Here is a 16,761-nt window from a genome sequence, read left to right on the forward strand (position 1 = left end):
GCCGGCCGGCAACGGAGCGGCCCGCGGCGCGGGGGCATGAAGTTGGGCGTGCGCGGGCCTCGGAGCGGGGGCGCGGCGGAGTCGGGAGCCGCCCGCGTCTAGAGCCCTCTCGTGCGCCATGGAGCTCGGGGGCCCCGGGGCGCCGCCGCCGCTTCTGCCGCCGCTGCTGCTGCTTCTGGGGGCCGGTCTCCTGCCCGGTAAGTTTCGGGGCGCTGCACGGGACCCCTGTCGCCCGACCCCCGGAGCCGTAGGAGGGGAAGATCCCGGCCGCGGTCCCAAGCCGCGGGTGCGCGCAATGGGGCGGCCGCGGAGGCTCCCGCACCCCCGGAGACGCACCAGCTGTCTTGCGGCGCCGGCTGAGCCCGGGCGAGGAAGGAGTTAACCCGTCCACGAATGCCGGGAGAGGGGATTTGGGTGGGTGGGTAGGGGGGTTCCCGCTGCTGTTTCGGGAGCCGGACCCAGAAGCTCCAACTTGGGTAGAGGCAGCGCCCATTTCGCGCTCCCCCATCCACCCGGCCAAATTTCCCTGTAGACCCCCGTGCCTGCTCCCGGTTTAGAGGACCAGAGAGGTGGGCTGCCCTTGGCAGTCCCCACGCAACCATTTCTGCTTCCCCAGGCTCGCTGGAACAGGGAAGTTCCGGCTCCCTCGCTCCCTCTCCCCTCCCATCCCATCCTCTGGGCAGCCACCTTGAGCCCCCACCCCCATTCAGGGGCTTGGTGGAGGGAATTTAACCCCCTAACCTCCCAAGGAGGAGTGGGCTGCACCTTACTGGTCAAAGGGATCAGGAAGAACAAGGTCGGGGGTGAGGGCTCCGGGCTGGGAGTCAAGGGTCCCAGAGTTCTAGGATTGACCCTAGCCTAAGGTCCTGCTTGTGACTCTCAGGTGAGCAGGGCTGAGCAGGTAGCAGGGGCCTCCCTTCCTGCTCCCCAACTGCCTCATGATGCAGCCACCCAGGGGAGGCAGGGAGGCCCTCGGGCCCCGTGGGGAGACCCCGTGATGATAAGTGGGACCACAGATGTGCCCATGGGGCTGGGCTGAATGAGGGACCCCTCCCCAGGCAGCAGACTGGGGGGCTCACTGCAGAGTCACTAATGGAGGGCATTCTGTGTGTCCATCCAGGAACACGTGCCCAGCTCATTGTCAGGGTCTGCACTTAAAAGGCCCCTCAGGCATCAGGGACGGTTCCTTCTGAGAGCTGGTGCGGTCCAGCAGTGTTAGGAAGCCCTCTTCCCCATCCCCCTGCCTGGGCTGGCTCCAGCCTCCGCTTCCTTCCGTTTGATGTTATCACCTTGTGTCCTTTGACCTTGCTGGCCACTGGAGATGCAGCCGTTGCCTCAGACATCATGGCCTGATGGGAAGACATACTCAAATCAGTGCTTCTAGGGTGCATATTTGGCTTTGTGCTGGTGTGGAGGTGCTAGCAGGGCCTGCCCAGCTGGATGGCCTGGGAGGTTTCCCTGGGGAAGTTACATTTACACCTGGGGTAGAGGAGGCACCAAGGTCAAGAGTGGGGGGTGGGGACGTTAGTGCAAGGGTCCTGAGGTGGCAGGTGGTGCTCATGAGGAGCCAAGAGGAAGCGGATGTGGCTGAGCATGGCCTGCATGGGGCAGCCTGGATGGCCACCCATCTCCCTGCACCTGAGCCCCTCATCTACCTGTCCTCGCAGTGAACAGCCACGTGGAGACCCGGGCCCACGCCGAGGAGCGGCTCCTGAAGAAACTCTTCTCTGGCTACAACAAGTGGTCCCGGCCAGTGGCCAACATCTCAGACGTGGTCCTTGTCCACTTCGGCCTGTCCATTGCACAGCTCATCGACGTGGTAGGTGGGGGCTGGGCCATGGGCTGTCACACACGGTGACTGGAGCACGCTACAGGGAGCTCTGTGTCTGGGAATGGCCTTGCAGAGCAGTGGCTGGGGATGCTCACTCTATGTGGCTGTGAGCCAGAGCCCGAGGGGCCCTGCAGTCAGGGAGAAGCCCGGAGCCATGTGCAGGATAGAGATGCTGCTTCCACACCCAGAGCCTGAACCAGACCAACCAAGGCCCGCCCTCAGGCTCACAGCTGGATCACAAAGTCTGGCTCTGTCCGGGGTCGCCGGGTTGAGGAACAGCGGAGACAGTTCTACATTTCCTGGCTAGGTTCAGCTGCTCTGTTTTGGGTGGGACCGTCGTCTGGGGTACCTGGCCTGGTGGAGGTTCCAGCAGCACAAGGCCCTGCCCCTCGTGCTGGGTCTCGGAGGGTGGGCTCTGGCCTGATGCTGGCGGCAGTAGCTCTGGGAGCCAGTGGGGAGGTGGAAGCCCAGCTGGGTTTGGAAGGGCCTGAGTTTTCCACACTGGGATCCAGCCAGCTCCTGTCCCTGCTGCTAAATCACAGCCTGCTGGGTCCAGAGAGGGAGCCTGAATCTGGGGAGGGGCATTTACCTGCTGAAGGGACTGCATACATCCCCAAAGGCCCACCCCACACCCTTCCAGGACCCCAGGTCTGCTGGTCAGGAGAGGAGCCACTGGTTTGGGGGAGAATTTCCTTTCTTCCAGAGGCTCTGGGCTGGTGCCGGGCATGCTGGTGGCCCTCAGCCACCCTGCGTCCTGCCTGTGAAATGGGTGAGGGTTGCTGCACCACCTCAGGCTGCGTGGGAGACATCCCAGGGGCCCTGGAGGTTGTGGGGGACTGCAGTCACATTCCCATAGAGAGACTGCCCCTGCCGTGGCAGTAGCCTGCACAGGGCTGTGCATGGAGACTCCGGTCCAGAGTCAGCCACCCAGACCCCCACACTCAAGTGTCCTGGAACTGGCCCTTGAGTGGTTCCTATGAAGTGTCCCCAGCTGGGGCCCAGCCAGAGACAGTGCAAGATGTACAGGCTTCCTCAGCCCTGCTGAGGTTTGCAGACAAAATGCAGAGGTGGCCGCTGGTGGCTGCTCAGGCTTGGGGCCTGCTACCCCACCGCCCAGCCTCAGGGCTGGCTCTTGCTCCTCACACTGCTGCAGAAGTCCCTGTCTGCCCAGGAGACCCTGAGGCTCAGAGCACACCCAGTGCTAAGACTCTGGTGGGGGACCCGGAGGAGCTCCCAGCCCTGCTCTCTGCCCTGGGGCTGGCTCGCACACATGGGAACAGGCACACACATGTGTGCTCACAGCTCTCATGTGCTGGCCCGAGGCTGAAGCTGTGTGTGTGGGTGGGGGGCCCTCCAGGGGCTGGGGTCCATGGGCTTCCACTCTGGTGCCCACCTGTGCCCCCTCCAAGGGTCTCGTGTCCTTGCTGCAGATGTGGAACGCCGTCACGGGGATCTCTGTGTGGGAGGGAGGGCTTGTGTGCTGCCTTTGTGAGCTCATGCCCAGCATGGGCTGCAGAGGAGTCTGCGGAATCCCCAGCGCTTTCCCGCCCTGCCTGGGCTAGTGTTGAGTCCTCGTGAAACAGTACCTGAGAGTATGTCAACCACCGTGTCTGTCCGCCACTTCAAGGGCACCTGGGGTATGAGGCTGCAGGGCTGGGCGCTCGGGCCAGAGGCCAGGCCTGGCCATGGGAAGCTTGTTCTGAGGACCCTGGGGCCCAGCATGGGGTGGGGCTGGCTGTCCCCAGCTTCTTCATACATGCAGGGTCGAGGTCATGTGGGGATGAGAGGGTGGCTCTGCCAAGGCCAGGCAGCTGCCTATGTGACCGCTCCTCGGCGTCCTTCCAGGGAGGGGACTGGCTTGAGCAGCTGGTGACCTGCCTGGTGGCTCCTCTGGAGAGCAGGAAGGGCCAAGAGCAGGGGCTGGGGACTCAGGGGTGTGTAGCCCCTCGTCGCACAGCAGCGCCTGGGGATGCGAGTACCCCCACCCCCACCCCAGTCCTGTTTTAGGCACCAAGATGCTTTTCTGACTTGACGATCATGTGGTTTTTGGGCTCAAGTAGCTTTTCCTGACAAAGCCTTGTTTGTCTCTGGAGGGGCTGATGAGGACACAAGTTGGCTGCTTAGAGGGTGGGAAGCCACCTTGCAGAAGATGCTGTCCTCAACATCCCGTGTGGCCCTCCTCTCTAGACCCCTCCTTGCAGGGGAGGAGCCTCCACCCTCAGTGCCCGTGGGCACCCTGCTTTCTGAGGGAGACTGAGTGCTGCTCTCCAAAACCATGCAGGGATGTCCCTGGTCCCCTGGAGTGCCAAGTGGGCAGGGGTGAGGTTGTGGCCTCCCAGAGGTTGGCATTCAGCACCCACAGAGTGGGGTGTGAGGACACCGGGGATGGGCTTCCTGTCCCTGCAGACCCATGCACCCTGAGCCTGGCATTCTTCTCCAGAATGTTCCACCCTGTCCTGGAGTCTCACTGCCAGAGCACAGGTCTTAAACTAGTTGCTCCTCTTCAGGAGCGTGACGGATGGATCATGACCCAGAAGGGAAATAAAGGCTGTGGGGGAGGGTGCTGCAAGCAGGGGAGGTGGACAGCAGTCTAGCCCTTCTCAGCTGGACACAGTGACCTGAGGTGCAGCCAGCCAGGGTCTCCTGATCCCCCCACCCCAGGTCACAAGGCTCAGGTCCTGGAGGGGCAGTTTGGCCAGGGGTGGCTTTGATGGCTGCTGGAGGGAGCAGGTACAGGCTTACCTGGGGTCCTCACCTACAAGGGGCTGCCCCCAGGAGCCGGGAGGGAGCCATGCGGGTGGGTAGAGCCATCAAGGTGGGCAAGGAGGCTCCCGCAAGCAGCCTGGGAGCCCCACTTTCTCTCCCCACCCACCCGCACTTGGCAGGGGGCCTGTGAAGTCAGCCAGACCTTGTTCCCAGTTTCCTTCTGGAAAGGCTCAGGGGCCCTTGTCCCCATATCTCTAAGTCCCCTCGGGCCACCATCCTGGGTTTGGCAGTCTCCAGGGATGAGGCACTCACTCCCTCCTGAGGCGGCCCACCAGGTGTGTCCAGCCCTGGCCCCGCCCTGTGCCCATGGCTGTGGATAAGGAAACTCAGCGCCAGAGGGAGGCACCCGCCACGGAGGGTGACACGAGCTCCTTTCTCCTTTGTGCCTAGGACGAGAAAAACCAGATGATGACGACCAACGTATGGGTGAAGCAGGTGAGTGCGGGAGCAGCACCCTCCCCTGTGCCCCTCCCCCCATGCCCATCTCATCTGACCCTGTGGCTTTCCCACCCGCCCAGGAGTGGCACGACTACAAGCTGCGCTGGGACCCGGCCGACTACGAGAACGTCACCTCCATCCGCATCCCCTCTGAACTCATCTGGCGGCCTGACATTGTCCTCTACAACAAGTGAGTCCCTGGCGGGGCGCGGTGGGGAGGAGTGGCCAGTGCCTGGCCCAGTGTGGCCCAGACTGGCATGCACCAGCCAGGGCTGAGGCCGGACCCAGGGAGAATAGGGCCAGAGTCATGGAGATGTTGGGGTGTCTGGGGGGAAGGGCCCCCCAGGCCAGCAAAGAGGCCGAGGATGTTCCAGGGGCTGTGGTCCAGAGCGTGGGAGCCAGAGGGGCCTGAATGTGGCTGTTGGCATCTGGGGACACTGTCCTGCTGGAACTGGCCCTGGGGCCTTGGGGGCCACATCCTGGCACTGGCAGGAAAGGGGAGTCAGACCCCCTGCCCCAGCAATGACTGCGGGGCTTTTGGGCTGAAGGGATTTTTAGTCAGCCTCCACCCCAGGCACGTGGCCCCCGCCATACATGCTTCACATTCTGAAACCACGGTGGGGAGGAGGGGTGCTCTGGAAAGGGGGCGAGGTCCCCAGAACAGTCTGCTCCCATGTCAGCACCGCCTCTGCCTCCCATCTGCGTCCTCAGCAGCTCCCGTGGGCCCCCCGCCCCCGTGGACATCGCCGGGTCAGCAGGCCCAGCTCATCCCGCTCAGCTCGAGCAAACAAAGCCTCAGGCTCAGCCGAGCTCGGCAGGTTCCCGGGAGGCTCAGCTGAATTCGGTCCTGTGAACGGTATTTCTATATTTCTGTCTTGGAAGGCAGGCTGCATCTCCAGGGACTGGCATGGCAGATAGTGGCCTCCAAAGGGCTGGAGTCCTTAAACTTGTCCTTCCTGGGGACCCTCGCCAGGACCCTGAGCCCAGGGCCACCATCCCTTTCTGAGCTCACCCCAACCAGGGATGATTCTGCAGGCACAGGGCCTGGGCAGGAGCGGGTCCTGCAGCACCTACAGATAAATGGAAACACCTTCCTCTGGTCTCTGCCATCTGCCATAGCCCCTTCCAGGAGCGGGGCATCCACCTGACCTACAAACGTCCCTCTTTGATTGAGAACGATTGGGCTGCTCTCCCCACTTAATTGACTCCGGTAATGGCAGTGGGAAGAGCTCCAGGTAGTGTTCCAGGACGCACCGCAGAGGCGGTCGTGGCTGGGGGTCACTGCTGTTTGCTCAGGACAGGTTCTCTGCCCTCCACAAGCCTCCCAATCTGAACAACAGCCCGGAAATCTTCCCAGCAACCCACCTCTGGCCTTGCCACCGAATCCACCCAGAGTGGCCTACTTGGCACACGAGAACTTTTGTGTTCCAGAGAGAACTGGAAGCTCCTGCGTGGTATAAGCCTGGCAGATAAGCAGCTCTGGAAACCTGTATGCAGGACTGTAGCCCCCCCAGGACTGCAGCCCCCAGGACCCCAGCCCCCCAGGACTGCAGCCCCTATAGGACCACACCCCCCCAGGACTGCAGGACTCCAGACCCCCAGGACCACAGCCCCCAGGACTTCAGTTCCCCCAGGACCACAGCCCTCCAGGACTGCAAACCCTAGGACTGCAGGACCCCAGCCCCACCGGAACCCCAGCTCAGGAGGCGGGGGCTGCGGCCACCCCAAATCTTTGTTTCTCTCCTCCCTGCCAGGACTTACGGGGTAGTGGGGTGGACTCCCAGCTTCTCTAGGAGGCTGGGTTTGTCACCCAGGCTTTCTCTGGATGGGACTTGGGCACCGGGTAAGGGCAAAAAGGACCCTGGAGCTGGTGGCTGAGCTGGGCTCTGGCCACAGCCACTGAGAAGGGCCATGTCCAGGGGCAATAGGCAGCTGCTGGCTGGGCTGCTATTCACCAGAGCATGGCTGGTGGTCAGCCCACGCTGCTGGATGGGCCTCCCCGGCTCTTCTGCTGGCTCTGGGGAGCCCCGGCTCTTCTCTTGGCTTTGGGGTGCCCCCTTGGTTGGAGGCCTTGCTGTCCACTTGGGATTCCTTTGAGATTGGCTCTCTGGGGTGGGCAGAGGGTCTCCCACGGCCCCACGTGTGCAGCATCCCATGGGTGGGCCATCCTGGGCTCTGGAGCAGACACCTGCTCCCACCTCCTACGCTGTGGGTCTGTGCACAGGCCCAGAATGGGTGGATTAGCTTTCGTGACCTCGCCCCTCGGGATTCCTGGTGCTCTGTGGTGCTGGGCTGGGACATGGGACTGGAAACTGCTGGATGGGACTTTACCTGGCATGGCAGAACCAGCCTCAGGAGAGGCCTTCATGCAATGGCTCCCTCCGGGTGCCTGGCCGGGCTGTCTGGTTCCAGTGCAGGGCGCAGGGCCGCCCCTCCACCCTCCTGGGTCCTTGCCAGGGCTGGACCCTCGGCACTCCGGGTGCCTGGCCGGGCTGTCTGGTTCCAGTGCAGGGTGCAGGGCGCAGGGCCGCCCCTCCACCCTCCTGGGTCCTTGCCAGGGCTGGACCCTCGGCACAGGAGCATGACGTAGGAGCATGACGTGGGAGCAGCACAACCAACGCACACGCCGGGCCTGGGGCACCGTCACCCCATCTACCACTGAGGGGGAGCAGAGGGTCCCAGAGCCCTCTGAGCATGGGGGGCTGGGCGTTCAGAGTGTGCTGGGGAAGACGGAGCCCCAGCTCATGTCTTGTAGGCAGAAAAACAGACCCAGGGGCCTGGTGGGACCCAGGAACCCGGCATGGATTCCCAGCGCCAGGGCTGGGGGGAAGTGAGCACCTGGAACCTTCCCTGCCCCTGCCCAGAGGCTGGGCCCCACCCTGCTCCTTAACAGAGCGTCTAATGTCCTCCTTGCAGAATATTTGCTGAATGAATGGAGGAGTCTCTCATTTGCTGTGTGAGAATGTTTTAATTTGTTCCTCAAAGAGATGAGGCTTTGACTTTTGGAGAGAGGGGCTGGGGAGGAGGCGGCACACTTGACCTTGATTCTGCGTGGACTGAAATACACAGTAGGACTCTGCCCCTGCCCCAGAGGGAACCTCGGCTTCTGCCCCAAAGCCAGGCTGTGCCCTCACTGAAGTGCGTGTGCAGAATCCTCTCATGGGATCACCTTCATCTGCAGTGCAGTGCATGGGGTTGGCTTGGAGGAGTTATGGGGGGCAGAGGGCCGGGCTTGGCACCAACAGAGACCATGGCAGGGCTCAGGGCTTGGTGACTTTGAGGGTCCAGCAGTGGGGCCAGCTGCAGGAAGGGAAGGTCCCTGAGGGTTCCAAGTGGTAGCTGCTGTGGTGTCGTAACTGGTCAGGACCTGACAGGGCTTGGTCGGGTGCAGGGCCAGCTGGAGACTTGTGTGTGCAGGAGCAGACAAAGTGGAGCAGGGTGGCGGCTGGTTCTGCCCCAGGCCCTTGGAAGCCCTGGCCTTGAAGCCCGATCTCAGGGAATGAGGTGGGTGGGGGATGGGCCGAGGGGCCCAGGCAAACAGAAGGTACAGGTGCCTGTGGTCCAGTGGTTGTGCCATGGCCCCACCGTCCCCGCAGTGTGAGACCAGCGCCATGCACGCAATGCTGTTAATGGGAATTTGATTGGGTTTCAGGGCTCAGGAACACAAGGGCAAGGTTTCCCGTCAGTGTTTCTGAGCCAAAGCCTGTGGCACCTGCCCAGAGGGGCTTGGACAGTGGCTGCTGCCTCCACAGGTCTGTGGGCGCCAACCCAGGGTCAGAGTGGACAGCCTGGTCGTTGTGGGGAAACTAAGGTGTAGGTCACACAGGACGCATGGGGTGTGGGGCTCTCAGGACCAAGTGCTTCCAGCTGTGGAGGAGGTAGAGACGTGAGCCAACTCCAGGAGAAAGAAGGGCCCCGTGGGGGCTGCTGGCCAGTGTCCTCCAGTCCCCAGGAGCCCAGCTGCCTTGGTGCCAGAATGTGCTATATGGCACACCCCACCGGCTGGTGGCATCTGTGGGCATAGCGACTGTGATGCCCAGGGGCCAGGGCTGGGAGCTCTGCCACCAGGCGAAGGGGCCCGAGGGACCACAACCCCTCACTCTGCTGACCACTCAGGTCCGTGGACGGGACACCAGCGTCTGCCCAGCAGAGGGAAGGGCCAGAGTTCACATCCAGCTTGCTATGTTCTAGGCCACCTGGGCTCCGTCCTCACTTGTGTGGCCCTGGCATCCTCATCCTCCCTGGCAGGGGGGTGGTCACTAAGTCCCCAGGGCTAATAGAAAGCATGTCACTGGCTGGGCCACCCACAGTGGCTTTGAACATCCTCCCCGGTCTTGGGCAAAAGTAGGTGGTCCAGGGTCCAAGACTGGGCCCAGTCCCAGTGGGGGGACGAGACGCTGTTCCCTGGGAGGTTAAAGCTCTGAAGTCTGCCGCGTGTTGTCCTGGGGCCACTTCCACGACCATGGCTGCCCTGCCTACTGACCACCTGCAAGACTGTCAGGCCCATGGGCTCCCCTTCCTGCAGGGACTGGCCCAGGCTGCCGGCTAGCGCACCGCAGGACTAGTCAGCAGCACCGCCTTCCGCTCTGTGCTTGCGGGCCTCAGATGGCCGCCAGTGGAAGCCAGGGCGAGAAATTCCCATGGCGGCCCACGGTGCTGCAGACAGCAAAGGCAGTAGTTGTCCCTGGCTGCTTGAGGTGCAGGTGTGTGGGGACACCATGCACCCTGGTGAGGAGGTGCCAGGAGACTGCCCCAGACCCCACTCTGCCCCATGAATAACAGTAATCACCAACAGTGCTGTCTGCCTGCATGCGTCAGGCACGGCGTTGACCCTTCACGTGATCTCCAAGCCACACAATATCCCTTGCTCAGGGATGGTAAACCGAGGTGCAGATAAGTGATGAGCCGGCCGCATGCTCCGCCTGTGACTGGCTGTGACCCAGGCGAGGCTGCCAGCCTGTCTGTGCTATCCGTGCCGGTGCCATGTGCAGGCGCATGGGGGTGCAGCAGGACGTGGGGGCATTGGGTGCGGGGGTGTGGGGGTCTCACGCCCTCCATTCTCCCTCTTCCTGCCCAGTGCGGACGGGGACTTTGCAGTCACCCACCTGACCAAGGCACACCTGTTCCATGACGGGCGGGTGCAGTGGACACCCCCGGCCATCTACAAGAGCTCCTGCAGCATTGATGTCACCTTCTTCCCCTTCGACCAGCAGAACTGCACCATGAAGTTCGGGTCCTGGACCTATGACAAGGCCAAGATCGACCTGGTGAGCATGCACAGCCGTGTGGACCAGCTGGACTTCTGGGAGAGTGGCGAGTGGGTGATCGTGGACGCGGTGGGCACCTACAACACCCGCAAGTACGAGTGCTGCGCCGAGATCTACCCTGACATCACCTACGCCTTCGTCATCCGGCGGCTGCCGCTGTTCTACACCATCAACCTCATCATCCCCTGCCTGCTCATCTCCTGCCTCACTGTCCTCGTCTTCTACCTGCCCTCGGACTGCGGCGAGAAGATCACATTGTGCATCTCGGTGCTGCTGTCGCTCACTGTCTTCCTGCTGCTCATCACCGAGATCATCCCGTCCACCTCACTAGTCATCCCGCTCATCGGCGAGTACCTGCTCTTCACCATGATCTTCGTCACGCTCTCCATCGTCATCACGGTCTTCGTGCTCAATGTGCACCACCGCTCCCCGCGCACGCACACCATGCCCGCCTGGGTGCGCAGGGTCTTCCTGGACGTGGTGCCACGCCTGCTCTTCATGAAGCGGCCGTCTGTGGTCAAGGACAACTGCAGGAGGCTCATCGAGTCCATGCATAAGATGGCCAGCACCCCACACTTCTGGCCCGAGCCTGTGGGGGTGCCCAGCACGGAGAGTGGTGCCTGCAGCCAGGGTCCATCGCCCTCCCAATCCTTCTGCATGCCCCTGGACATACCGGCCGAGCCCCAGCCTGCCCGCACGTCACCCCCCGACCAAGTCCCCAGTCTGCAACCGTCAGAGGCCAAGAAGGCTGGCACCTGCCCCTCACCCAGCCCCTGCCGCCCAGCCAACAGCACCCAGGCCCCAGAGCTTGCCAAAGCCAAGTCCCTGAGTGTCCAGCACCTGTCCAGCCCCAGTGAAGCAGTGCAGGGTGGCGTCCGGTGCCGGTCTCGGAGCATCCAGTACTGTGTTCCCCGAGACGGTGCTGCCTCCCAGGTGGACGGCCAGCCAGCTGGCTCCCCAGCCTCTCTGAAGGCCCGCTCGGCCGACCTCTCACCCCCAGGCCAGCCTTCTCTCTGCAAATGCACATGCAAGGAGTCCCCCATGGCCTCCCCAAATGCCACACTCAAAGCCCGCAGCACCAAAGCACCACTGCAGCCCCTACCCCTATCACCAGCTCTGACGCGGGCCGTTGAGGGCGTCCAGTACATCGCAGACCACCTGAAGGCAGAAGACACAGATTTCTCGGTAAGTCCCTGCCCCATGGCTGTGTCCAGGAGTAGTCCTGGCACAGATGGAACAGCAGATGCTCTCCATCTCTGGGGAATAATCCAGGAGCCCCAGCCCCAGACTCCAGGCTGCCCAGCTGTGGGCTGCCTGCATATGGCTGCAAGTCCCTGGGCACAGCTGGGGCTGAGTAGGGGCAGGTGGCCCAAGGCTAGTGGGGACTGGATGGCAGCATCTCCCCTCAGGCTTCAGGACACAGGGAACCTCGGTGGGGGTGGGGGGTCTACTGGCACCGTCTTTCCAGTGCAACATGAGGTCTTCCTTGGGCGTCTTGGGGCACTCTTGCTGACCCCTGGGGATTGCTGCCCAGTGACAGCCTAGGGACCCCACACCCGCCTTCTCCAAAACACAGTGAGGCTGCAGCCAATGGCATCTTTCCCAACCATGCTTCTACCTCTGACCTGCACCTGTGGAGAGGCCCGAGGGCATCCGAACCATGGGGCCAGGGTGAGAGGGGCTGTGGGAAAATGGGATGGGACTGAGCAGTCTCCAAAGCCTGGGAGGAGAGAAGGATTGGGGTCTGAGACTGCCCTCACATTTGGCCCCATGAAGCCAAGCTGGGGAGAGGAAATGGAGAGTCACGGGGTGGGGGCGGAATGCCAGCCCAGCCCTTGGGGACCTAGGGACCCCAGGGAGCCAGTTATCTGAGCAAACATGTCTGGGCAGCCAGGGGCGGGGGTCCTGGGCCCACCCATTACCCACTCCTCACACTCCAAGTGTCAATTGAACAGAGGCCTTAGGAACAGTCTGTGCCCCTCTGCTGAGTGTCGGCCATGTGTCCGCAGTTGCACACCCTTCCATGCGTTTCACACACCAGCAGTCATGAGGCCGGGGGAGGCAGCTCTGCCCGATGCGCACCACCAGGGGACACCCTCGCACAGACGTTGTCCGCCTGTCACCTGTGGGGTCTCTGCCTGCTCGGACTGGTCCAGGCTGGTGTGGAGCCCCCAGTTCAGAGTACAGCAGTGGGGAAGGGAGCAGCATGCAGGTGGGCAGGGGAGGTCAAGTCCTGCTTGGCCGCTATTGGCTGCCTGACATCGGGCCTCTTGGTGTCACCTATAAGGCCCACAGTGACCCTCAGCCAGCATCTGCCTCTGCCCAGCTCCCGAGCGCTCTCTGCAACTGGCAATTCGGACACACCTGGTGTCCGTCTCCCCATAGCTGAGCGAGCCCTGGAAAGGAAGGAGCTCGTGCCCCACACCTGAGAAGTGAGTGAGTCACTCGTTCATCCCACAGACACCCCACTGAATCCCAGGAGGCTGTGAAGCCATTCTGGAGGTTTCCAGAAAGTTCGACTCGTTCACACAGACACCCCACTGAATCCCAGGAGGCTGTGAAGCCATTCTGGAGGTTTCCAGAAAGTTCTGGGGTCACAGAGACCAGCCTGGGAGAAGCTGGCTCGGGGACCATGTTTTGCTGCCAGATCTTGAAAGGATGGACAGCTCCCTGACCCTGATGTGCCAGCTGTGCAGGCTGCTGAGGAACCATTAACCCTCCAAAGTTCAATCAAAATCGTAGTGAAGTCAGGCAGCAGTGCAACGGGGTCAGCGCAGAGGCCTGGGAGCCCGGCCCATTGGGCATCCCCATCCAGACACCCCTTATCTGCCGGCCACTCCGGCTGCCTGACTTGGTTCTAGTTTCAACGCTGCTGGGCCTGGGGACAGCAGGGCAGGCTTTGGTCAGTCGCTCGTTTCATCCTCAGGGTGGCTGGGACGCCGCACACAGAGCGGGAGGAATTAAAGGAGAATTAGAAAAATAACACCGCGGGCGCCTGTTTCCCTGTCTTTCCTGGAACAGGAGTCCTGGGGGCTTTTTATTTATAAGTGACCCCATTTGCTCTCAGGTTTCCTGTAAATAAACACGGACATTTCAGTTTGGTTTAAAACCATCAGGATGCCTATGATTACTTTAAGAAATCAGAGCAGATGCCCCCAAACCAGGAAAGCTAAATTCTGCCCCTGGCCCAGGCCTGCTGGGCCCTCTCGTCCCACAGCTGGTCCAAGCCCCTACTGGCCACATCTTCTTCTTGTCACTCACGTGTCCATGGCGTGCTGGCCCAGGACACCCCCTCCTGGCCCATCCCAAGGGCAGCTCCAGCCAAGCTTGGGGGGTATTCTGGGTCCTTCTAGACATTGACCATGCACACAAGACAGATGGAGGAAGGGGCGGGCAGCAGTGTGGGCAGCAGCAAAGGGGCTGCATTGGAGATGGAGGCTGGGCCTCTAACTGCAGGCCTTGGACGGGGCCTAGAGATGCCATGTTGGCCTCCCCGGAGCCTTTGCTCCTCGGGCCAGCCCGGAGGAGGTGGCTGCCCTGTGTCTGCGCAGCGGCAGGAGCCTGGGCTGGGACCGACTCTCAACTACAGATGGGTAGCCATGGACCTGTCCCTTAGCATTCTGTGCCTCAGCGTCCCATGCACAAAAGGGACAGTCCAGGCGAGGGTTGAGTGAGTGACTGCAGGTGATGGACATACTCAGCTTTGTGCTTGTTGGCTGCTGCTGTCCACCCTCTAGCCTGGAAGCCGCAGGTGTCGCAGCTCTCCTCCCCCCACCTCCGTGGAATCCCCGGGCAGGAGGCCAGAATGGACAGTGGGGCCTGGCATGGGTGTTCTCCCCAGTGGTCAGGCCACTAGCCAGCGTGCTCCTGGCCCTCGCCCCGCCCAGCCGCAGCTGTGGTGTCCACTCTCCAGGCCTCACCACCCCATCTGCAGAATGGGGAGGGGACTTGGCCTCCACGGTGCCCCTCCCAGTGTGAGCCTCTCTGCACCCTTCCAGCTCCGACAGACTGCCAGACAGATCGGGTGGAGACACAGTGTAGAATCTCCCGTCTCCTGTGGCAGTGCAGGGGCCATGTGGGCCATCACGGGAGTTCTGCTCAGTCTGAGTCCAGAAGTCTGAGCAGGTGGGCTCCGGAGACACCTGGCCCCTGCAGCGGCAGTGCTGGCCGAGCACGCAGCTTCTCTGACTTCAGCTGGTCGAGCACTCTGTGCATGCCCACCCTGTGCAGCACCTGGGCGCAGGTGCCTGAGTGTAGGGTGGCTAAGGCAGTAACCGTGTCTGTGTCTGCAGGTGAAGGAGGACTGGAAGTACGTGGCCATGGTCATCGACCGCATCTTCCTCTGGATGTTCGTCATCGTCTGTCTGCTGGGGACCGTGGGCCTCTTCCTGCCGCCCTGGCTGGCCGGCATGATCTAGGACCCAGCAGGGAGCCAGAGGCCCAGGCGCCTGTGGGATGCGGAGCAGTGTCCACGGCACTCACCCTGGACCCCCTAGACTCCGTGGGGCCACGCCATCTGCCAAGCTGCCCCCACCCTATCTGCTGAGTCCCCTGTAGGACGGCCTTGGAGGGAGCCACTGTCTCCTGGGAAGATGGAAGGGTGGGCGCTGGTACGCGCAGTTCCATTGCAGGGCCACGTCACGGGCCAAGTCCTATTAAAGTTTCTCCAGAGCATGGAGACTCATCGACTCCTGACCTGCTGACGGGGCGGTGTGTCCATTGTCCTGACCTTCCCTGGGGCCCCTGAGGCTCCGTCCTCTTTCAGCCCCCAGTGCCCCTTTTCCCCGAGCCTGAGGCCTGACCACTTCTCCTTCCACTCCTGGGGTCCTCGGGCTGGAATCTGACTCCAGAAAGGCCAGTCAGCAGGCATGTAATCTCATAGCCAAGAGGGGGTCCCAGCGGGGATTTATTTTGCTCTCTTTGGGATAAGTTAGTGAGAACCCAGGTTTTGTGGCTGAGAGGCATTGGGGGTGGAGCCTTGTAGACCTGGCCCTGCTTGGAGGAGGTTGGGGGGCAGGTTTCTAGAGGTGAGCGACCCTCGGCCCCAGGGAATCTAGGCACCTGCCTTTGAGGCATTATGGGGGTCATGGGAAAGCATTTTGAGGGGCCTAGTGACCCCCAGGCCCCCAGGCACTTGTATTTCATGATTCCCAGGACTGTGAGGGACATGAGCTGCCTACAGGCCCCAGCTTCTGGGCTGTTCTCTGACTCCCCTGTAGGTCTCCTCTTCTGTGCACGGCCTGGGACATCCCCTCTGGGCTCTGGATAGATGTGAGGAAGGACTTCCTGTCACAGTAGCTGTGGTGGGGCCAGAGGGGGATCTCTGGGACCAGGATACCCTGGGACCTTTGGCAGTGGGGATGGGCAGAAAGCCCTTGAGACATGTGGGGGTGGGGAGCCCCCTGGGTTCCTCTGGCTCATCCACAGGATGGAGCTGAGGAGGGGCCTCACCCCACCGCCCACTTTGCCCAGAGGTGTTGTGGGCCCAGCCCTGGGACCCAGCTTTGCCTCTACCTGCAGATGAGCACCAGGCGGGCTGCGCATCACCAGGGGCCCTGGGGACACACAGTTCCCCAGTGGGGTGGGCACGTGCTGCCTCTGCCTTTCTGTGATTCCAAGTGCCCAGAAGGGAGAGGCAAGGACAGCGTGGACCCTGTCCCTGGCGTGACATCCTGGCGGGAGGAAGGTGGCCCAGGTGGCTGGTTACTGATTGGTCCACATCCCACCCATGTACAGACCCCCATCCAGCCAGGGTGGGCTTGGAGAGAGAAACTGTGTTCTGTCCCTCGATCCTGGTGCCGAGGTCTCCCCTGGTGCCGGGCCTGGGTCACGAGTTGCTCGAGAGAATTGAATGAATAATTTAGTGACCTTTGGAGCTGACACGCACCGTGTGCTCAGGAAGTGCTTCAGCGCATGGTTCCACTTGCTGGTCCCAGCTGGACAGTGACGTGGATGGAGGCTCGGCCCGCACAGCCCACGCCTGCCCACCTATAGGAAGCCTCCTCTGGATGCCAAGCTGCTGGCCAGCTGCTCCTGAGGCGCCTGGGGAGGGCCCTGAGTCAGAGGCCCGGGGAGGTTCTTGTGCCCAGAAATGGGATGTGGAGACCTAAGTGCCAAATCCTAGGGGTCCCCCAGTACCCCCCGGTATTCCCAGGGCATTTAGGACCCCGTTGCTGGGCTTTGACCTGCACAGGGCTCCCAGGGGCTGCCTGGGCATCAGCCCCCTAACCGTTGGCCAGAGCACCCAGAATGTTGGGAGAGACCCCAGGCGGGTGAGTTCACTCCAGGACCATGAGACTAGGCAGGGGACTCCAGGCCTCGGAGGAGAGTGTCGGCCGCAGGTCGCAGATGTAAGTACCTTGATCTGTGTTGCATAAGCGGGTCCAGCTGCCAGATGTGTGTGTAGCTGCCAGAGCGGCCCTGGGTGCTGGGCCCAGCTGCAGACATTCTTTTCTGGGT

The 16,761-nt window shown here is 62.2% G+C and overlaps 1 protein-coding gene across 2 annotated transcripts; it reads left to right on the forward strand.

The window, feature by feature from the left end:
* The first annotated feature begins 6 nt into the window (after positions 1-6).
* Positions 7-14,990, forward strand: CHRNA4 (cholinergic receptor, nicotinic, alpha 4 (neuronal)). 2 transcript variants are annotated; one of them, XM_008579847.1, is made up of 6 exons: positions 7-197; positions 1,668-1,819; positions 4,988-5,032; positions 5,116-5,225; positions 10,113-11,487; positions 14,595-14,990. In XM_008579847.1, exons 1-6 carry the CDS (start codon positions 119-121, stop codon positions 14,718-14,720), a joined length of 1,887 nt encoding a protein of 628 aa, XP_008578069.1. In that variant the 5' UTR covers positions 7-118; the 3' UTR covers positions 14,721-14,990. The 2 variants fall into 2 exon arrangements, with proteins under 2 accessions (XP_008578069.1, XP_008578070.1); XM_008579848.1 differs by lacking the exons at positions 7-197; positions 1,668-1,819; positions 4,988-5,032 and having other exon boundaries at positions 5,151-5,225; positions 10,249-11,487.
* Positions 14,991-16,761: the final 1,771 nt, after the last annotated feature.

Source organism: Galeopterus variegatus, unplaced genomic scaffold, assembly GCF_000696425.1.
Source record: "Galeopterus variegatus unplaced genomic scaffold, G_variegatus-3.0.2 Scaffold1966, whole genome shotgun sequence".
In the NCBI taxonomy this organism is placed as follows: domain Eukaryota; kingdom Metazoa; phylum Chordata; class Mammalia; order Dermoptera; family Cynocephalidae; genus Galeopterus; species Galeopterus variegatus.

Excerpts from the sequence above, each read along its gene's own strand:
- CHRNA4 (XM_008579847.1), top strand. The coding sequence starts at position 119 with ATGGAGCTCGGGGGCCCCGGGGCGCCGCCGCCGCTTCTGCCGCCGCTG. Across the intron at positions 1,820-4,987 it reads TTGCACAGCTCATCGACGTG|GACGAGAAAAACCAGATGAT; the intron begins GTAGGTGGGGGC and ends CTTTGTGCCTAG. Across the intron at positions 5,033-5,115 it reads CCAACGTATGGGTGAAGCAG|GAGTGGCACGACTACAAGCT; the intron begins GTGAGTGCGGGA and ends CCACCCGCCCAG.